The 7,938-nt window shown below is 29.1% G+C and overlaps 1 protein-coding gene across 1 annotated transcript; it reads right to left on the bottom strand.

The window, feature by feature from the left end:
* Positions 1 to 722: 722 nt before the first annotated feature.
* On the bottom strand, positions 723 to 3,360 carry LOC130981321 (WUSCHEL-related homeobox 1-like). Its single transcript, XM_057904917.1, has 5 exons — positions 3,081 to 3,360; positions 2,642 to 3,004; positions 2,413 to 2,489; positions 1,125 to 1,322; positions 723 to 878 (listed from the first exon to the last, which is right to left on the bottom strand). The coding sequence occupies exons 1-5, from the start codon at positions 3,358 to 3,360 to the stop codon at positions 723 to 725; spliced, it is 1,074 nt and encodes a 357-aa protein (XP_057760900.1).
* Between the last annotated feature and the right edge of the window lie 4,578 nt (positions 3,361 to 7,938).

Genomic DNA, 7,938 nt, shown 5'->3' with positions numbered 1-7,938 from the left:
AACTAATTGACATTTGAAAGCTAGGTATATAGATACATATATATAGCTTTGGTTTGACATTTCAAACGAGATTGAAAGCATCTTTCAATTGAATTCATGAACTTTACTTTAAATGCACCTAGTTTCTGTCCCTTTTTCTAGCATTGATGTGATTTCTTCATTGTCAATTAAAAACTACACTATACAAACATCACCACCACCTGTATGTATTGAATAAATATATATATAGTTTCCATGTATGTAACAAAAGAACAAAAAAAATCCCCCAACCCAAACTAATAGTTACTTCAACATCATCATGCAATTCTGTCACGTCCATGTTCTAATTTCAGATACAATATATATGTCTCATATCATATATACCTTCATATCAAATTCCCTTATTATTATGAAACTCACCTTATTAGCTTCAATTATTCAGATTCCACATGCAGCTATGTTTTTCAAGTTACTTTAAATGTCAAAGTATGTGAAAGAAATAAAAATAGGTAGCTAGTCATTTTAATTTGATTCAACCAACATAGTCCAAATGCATTTTAAGGTAACACATTTAAAATTTTCCTTCATACTCACTGTCCTATTACAACACTAATTTTTTGTAACATTAACATCACCAGTACTACTACTACTACTACTACTAACAATAATAATAAAGAGAAAGAAACTAAACAGGAAACACAGCAAATAAATATAATATAATAAAAATATCTTGAAATAGTTAGTTAGTTGTTCTTCAAAGGAAGGAACTCAAAGAAGTGATGGTGGTTTGGGGTGATGGCATCATTTGATGCTGATATCTCTGTCCCTTTGCCGTTAATGTGATGATGAAGATCGTCACCGCTCCTTAGAGGGAAAAGTTGAAGGGTTTGATTCTCGTTCTGATGATGATGATGAATGTTAATAATACTATTATCAACAAGAACATCATCATCTTCTTCATTGTTATGAGTGGTGGTTAAGTGGAGAAGAGTGGTGTTGTTGTAATTGTTTTCTGATGAAATAAAGAAGCTGAGATTATTATTATTATTATTATTAATGAGCTTTGATGGTTGAAGAGGAAGAAGAAGAGGAAGAGAGGAAGAAGAAGTAGGAGGAGGAGGAGGGGCATTTATGAGGTGTGTGACAGGTGGTGCAGGTGCAGGTGGTGCAGCAGCAGCACATGGGGAGTGATGATGCATCATCATGTGCCACGTGGCATTCCTTTCCATAAAGTTCCTTCTTTGTTGTAATTCCCCTTCTTCGAATTGGACCCATCCATCTGCTCTACACTCTGCCACTCCTGCTTTTCCTGCTCCTCCCTCTCTTTCCATTGAAACAGATTCCTGTTTTGTGTGTAATTTTCATTCCATCATTAAATAAATCAACGCATTCATAATTATATATCTTTACAGTTTAGACACTATAATAATAATAATGTTTAAAAGAAAAAAAAAACATCTTTGGTAGGGGGAGGGAACATTTCAACTAGCCACTCCTAATATGAAATGATGATATAAAAGTAATAGTCTAACTTATCTTATTTAATTTTATTTAATTTAATATTTATATACACAATGAAATAAATAATAATTAAGAAATACAAAATAAAAAATTTTAAATTAGTTTAAAAACACATGTATATTGTACAACACACGATGCCATTTATTGTTTATTTATGGCTTTATTTATTAGATGTAATGAATTCAATCTTGAATTCTACCACTAACTAACAAGGTAAGAGAATAAATGAAGACTAGTGCTATTAAATATATATAACTAACTAAGAAATCTAACCATTGATATATATTTAAAATTAATAAAAGTTTGTTATAGGCGTGTGTATTGGTGTAACTAGAGAAGTCAAATTAAAGAAGGGGTGGGAATATAATGTTGTAAAACATGTAGTAGTACTAAAGAATATTGTATAGGGGGTGTCCCAAGAGAATTTTGAAAAAGAAAAGAAAAGAAAAGAAAATGGAGTGAGGGAGGAGTGAATGTAGGTAAAAGAGATGAATATGAATATGCATGCACAAGCCCCAAAAGACCAATTAACTAAGTTTCATAAACATAGAGCAGACCCGACAGAAAGGAAGGAATGCAGCTTTTAGGCCCTTTTCATTTCCCAACAAACAAAGCTTTTGTTGGGTCCTTTCCCTATAGCTAATATCTATGATCTTTCTTTCTTACTACCACTATTTTGCTTTTCTTTTTTTCTTTCTTTCTCTCTCTCTCTAGCTAGTAATCATATGCAAATAATTAATAATCACTGCTTAATGGGATACTAATAACATTGAAAACTTTTTGGTCAATTAAGTTATGAATCCCAAGTTGAAAAGAACAAAAGGGTTTAGTAGTATTAGTTGATGATGAATAAAGGACAAAGACAAAAGAGAGAGAGAGAGAGAAAGAGAAAGAGAAGGAAAATGTTAAGACCTCTGCAAGAGTAGTGCAGTTTGTAGAGGATGCCCAGTTTTTGGTCTGTTCAACTTCAACCATTGTCCTACTTGCTGCTGCACAGAAAAAGAATACAACTTTTCATTTCTCTCAAGAAACTTATGATTCCAGATTCCTAACAAAGAAAACTTGTTTTTGAAACAAAGAAAGAAAACGCTTATTACAATTGAAGAATTAAAAAAGAAATTAAAAAACTAGTACTACATACCCAGTTCTTTCTTTTCAGAAGAAGAATCAAAATCACGGTGGTGATTGTTGTTTTGAAGTGGATGATTATTGTTATTGGTATCAGATGATTCCATCTGGCGGCGACGCTTTTGCCTCTCCCTAGCCTTATGATTCTGAAACCAGTAAAAGACATTCTTGCCCTCAATCTTCCCAAACCTTCTCAGCTGCGCTGTTATGTGTTGGATTTGCTCCGCCGACGGCGTCCGAGTCCCTCTTCTGTACAGCTCCTCAAGCGCTCTCAGCTGCTCCGGCGTTGGATTCCACCGGGAACTCACCACAACCGGTGCCGAACCATTATTGTTGTTGTTACCATTTTCCCTCTTGTTCTGCTCTCCCACTGTCGCTACAAAAATCAAAGCATACCGTTATTACCGGTCTCATTTCTTGCATATAACATAACAACACTTTTAGTTTCTTACATAAATGGTTGTGATATTGAGAGAAGAAATCGTTGCCCTGATGATGAACAAGGCTTAAGCATGGGTTGTTGTTGTTGTTGTTGTTATTGGTTGTTGTTGTTGTCGTTGTTGTTGAGTTGTTAGGAGAAGTCATTGGTCTTGGCATGAGAGGCCTTAGCTTTCTTCCAGAAGCTCCGAATGGATGATGATGGTGATGATGATGATGGTGATCAACAACCATGTTTAACTGATGGTGATGATGATCGCCACCTCCACCTTCATTGTAACCCACCATCCACATTTTTGGTGTATAATAGTTGCTATTAGGCCAATGAAGAAAGAAAGAAAGAAAGAAAGAAAGAAAGAAAGAAAGAAAGAAGGAAAGAAAGAAAGAAGCTAGGGTTTTTTTTGTCACTATTATTCTTTTGTGTAGTTGTGATGCAAATATATATATGATGATGGATAAAAAAAATGCTTATAAGTAGGAGAATGAATGGAGCTACTATAGGTTATAATATATAAATGGGAATTAGTACTAATGAAAGGGGAATATTTATGTAACAAAAGGGTAAGTTATTATTATTATGCATATAAAGTAGGAGTGCTTTAAGTGCTTTAAATAGTGTTTTTTTTTTCTTTCACTTGTGTGTGTCTCTATCTTATACCTTGTCACTTGGTAATGGGAATTGAAATGTTGATCTGATAGAGTATGTAGCAGTAGTATACTAGAATGGCGTTGAAGTTATAAAAATAAAAAAATAAAATAAAAAAAAGAGGAGAGAGAGAGAAAAGAAAAAGTGGGTGAGAAGTGTTGTGAGAGGTGAGTGAGAATAGGTAGGTGGTATTAGCATGCAAAGGGGGGAAGAGGGACCATGAAAAAATTGTGGTAAGTCCTAGCTATACTTCAAATGAAAAGTGGACAAAGTTCATATATGGTATTATAGGGGTATAGCAAAGAAACCATTCTTGAAAATGAAGTTGTTTGAGCTGAAACTTTGAAGTATTTTGTGTGTGTGTGTGTTGTGCCTCAGACATTCAGAGATGGGGATTGATCACTCACTATTGAAAGCATGTGGGAAGAGAGAGAGAGAGATGAGGTGTTGGTTCAACATGGGACAAAGTGACGAGGACGTGAGGTTGACTAGCCTGTCTTGTTTTAGAGAGAGAAAGCTTTGTGTGGGTTTGTGTGTGTGTCAATAATGTATTTTTCATTTTTTCTATGCTCATTTTTGTGTTACCTGCATACACATTTTCATTAGTAGTACTAAAATGGTTATTAGTGAATTTTGGAATCTCTAATTTTTATGATTAGGTTAAGGTCAACACAAATTTAAATTGGAAAAAACTGAGGAATTAACTTTTTTATTAGGTTAAGGTAGTCAATATTATATTTGAGTATTTTAAAAATTTATATATTTAGTACTACAAATAGTTGAGAATTATATTTTTAATATTATCAAGAATAAGTTATTATACATATTTCTGAAAATAGATTCTTAAATTTTTATGATAATTGAAGGATATAATAATAATTTTATATCTTAATCTATTGTACATATTTTTATCATACATATTTCCATATGACAAGAAATAAAATAGATTAATAAAAATATAATTGTTTTTATTATATATATTTTCATGAAAAAAATATAATATTTGATGAGGGATATAATAATAATTTTGTATTTTAATAATCTTTTTATTCATTTGACATGAGAATATTAAATATTCATCTTTTTGAATGAAAATAAAATTTTATATTTTAAGCAAGAAATTATCCCTAACGATTAGATTTTAAAAGACACACATGATATTAATTTATTTTCATGGACAGTTTTCCGATAAACAAAATTGAAATTCTATGAAATAAACGCCCACTAATTAGTTAATATGTTTCTTTTTCAATAAATTTCTGTTTTTTTTTCTTTTTTAATATAAAAAATATTAGGTGACGAATATTTTCTTCTTACATTTGTCTTATATATTTAGAGTTTGTTTGGGAAAATAGATTCTCTCTAATTTTTTTAACACTTAACTTTTAGTGTGATATCTCATTTTTAATTCTATAAGTAGGACCAGAAATAAATAAGAGAGAGTAATGAATTGTTAAATTAAATACTGCACATGATCCAGTTTTTTTTACTGGAGATGATCCACTCCCTCCATTTGAAAAGTTTTAAAAGTAATTTTTTTGAGTTTTTGACTTATAAAAAGTAGTAGTATTAATGTCTGGTGTAATTTTCAAAACCAAATTGCAGCTTTCTAAAAAATTATTTAGGAGTTTATAGAGAAGTTAAAAAAATGACTTTTCTCATAATACTACTATTTTTTATCACATTTCTATAAAATAAGCATTTTAAAACTAAAAATTCAAATACAAAATAACTTATTTATAAACTATTTTTAATATAATCATTTATTATTTAAACTATTTTTTTAAAAATAATTTAATTAAATTGTTTATCCAAATTGGACCTTAAGCCAACACTAACTAACTATCCTTTTTTAAATTTGCTTATGACAATTTTGTAATACTCCATATGTAAGTTAAAATATTTCAATTTTTTATTTAATAAAGTGCGCATTCCTTCTTCATGTATAAAAAAATTATTTCCTAAGTTTTCACATTAGATGATTCTCATACAATTATGTAAAATTATGTGTCCAATTGTGTACTATTTTTGGTCTCGATTGAATTATTATATAACAATTAGGGTTTATTATTAGAAATTAACTATACCAATCAAATGAAATCATGTAAAACAAAAAAAAAAATTCCAATGACAAAGTTTTTCATTCTTAAAACTCGAATCTAGTACCACTTTTAAAAGAGAATAATAATAACGTACTTATAACAACTTCATCGATCAAATTCACGTTAGTATCCATTTGTGTACTATGCTAGAGTAAGTTCAAATTATACATTTACTAGCTACTACATAATAGAGTCATATATATATTTAGCAATTATTTTATCTCTATTTTTGTTTGCATATATATTTCCTATCGTGCATATACCAAAACCAAACAAAAAGAAAAAAGATATATACAAAGAGAATGAGTGTACCATATTTTCTTTACGTTGTAATCTGTATATGCCTTTGCTCGTGTGGAGAGAGAGAATAATCAAAGAAAAATTACAAAACATGTCTAAGAAAGATTTTTTGGCAGTAAACAAAATTATCTTTCAAATATTAAAACCATAAAAATATTTTTCAAAGGTTGAAAAATGAATAGTAAACATTATATATTTGATAAACAATTTATATAAAAAAAACTAATTTTTAATATTATTGCAAAAAATTATGTGAAAAAATTTTAAAATTTTAAAAATATATATAAAATTTGTTGTTTTACTTTTTTAAAAGAGAGTTTGTAAATATTTAAAAAAGAATTTTGTTGGGACATATGTAAAAGAAAGAAGAGAGAGAGGGGAGGGGGGGCGTGGAATTCTGGGAGATCTTTGGGAGTAGGGAATGAAAAGCGACGTAACGATCATGAGGGTGATGATGAGGCTCATCAGCCCTTAGCCTTCAATTCCACTTTCTCACTCTCACATTTATTATTGTTTTCCTTTCTAAGTCAAGTGCCTTTCACACTAATTCTCAATCCAAACTGCCCCTTTCACTCTCTCTCCTTCCTTGCCCTTTTCTTTGTCTAACATGCTGTCCATGCACTCCTCTTTCTCTAACATACATGCTGTCCATGCACACCCTTTCTTCTCTCTCCTCCTCTCTCTCTTTTTTTATTCCAAAATTCAATTTTCAATAAAGATACACCATTTCACAATTATTTTTCAGATTAATGTATATCAAATCAAATTATGACTAAATGACAAATTAAAAAACACATTATAATTAAAGATATAGTTAAAATAGACTCATTTTTAAGTGTTTTTTTACTAAGTAAGGAGTATTGAGCTCATCGTTAATTAAATAAATCTTAGTTTAATATTTATTATATTTTATATCAATAATTTAAATTTAAAATTTTATATTTAAAATTTAGAATTTATTATTCAAAATTTTAGAATTTAAAATTTTAAAATTTAGAATTTTATACTTTAGAATTTAAGAAGGGTTGCACTTTTTATTTCATCCGATCATATTTATGTTCGTCGTTAATATATGACTAAACAAAAATCCTCTTACTACAACTTAGCTTCTTTAGCCATATATATGGTATTTTTTTTATTAACGCCTGATTTATTTGTAACATATACAATGATACATAGGTAATAACTAATAAATAAAGAGAAATTTTTGGAAATAATAATTTTTAGTATTTTTTTGTTATCGTTTTGATTAACTTAAACATTAAATTGTTTTTAACAAATAATTTTTATTAATTTATGTGTATAAATTTAAAAAAATATGAATGCAAATTATATTGATTTATGTGTGTAAAATTTGATAAATATATATACAAATTATATGTTTTTTATATATAAAATTTCTGTAAATATAAATATAAATTATTACTGGTGGTAAAAAACTGACTAAAAATAATAATATTTGTTGGCAAAGTAGAACATAAATAAATATATAGTCAAATGCAATATGTAAAACCTTTCCTTTATATTTTTTATTGCTACCTGAATTTCTTTAAAGTTTCTCAGTTCATTATTATATATATGCCCCATATCATTATTTTGGCTTCTCTCTGTAAATTGACTGAACTTTTGTTTTCAAAAGAACAAGAAAAAATTACCAGATTTTGCACATATTCACCAGATACAATATGATCCATTGAAATGCAAAGTTGACATACAGCACATATATAATATAACATAGCAACAAGTTGAAGAAAATAAAAAATATATATATGGTGTTCCCTACTAGGAATCTTACTTGCATGGTCCATACCCATTTATTTGGAT

This window comes from Arachis stenosperma, chromosome 5 (assembly GCF_014773155.1).
Source record: "Arachis stenosperma cultivar V10309 chromosome 5, arast.V10309.gnm1.PFL2, whole genome shotgun sequence".
Taxonomy (NCBI): Eukaryota; Viridiplantae; Streptophyta; class Magnoliopsida; order Fabales; family Fabaceae; genus Arachis; species Arachis stenosperma.
This window is presented reverse-complemented; position numbering and strand designations above follow the sequence as displayed.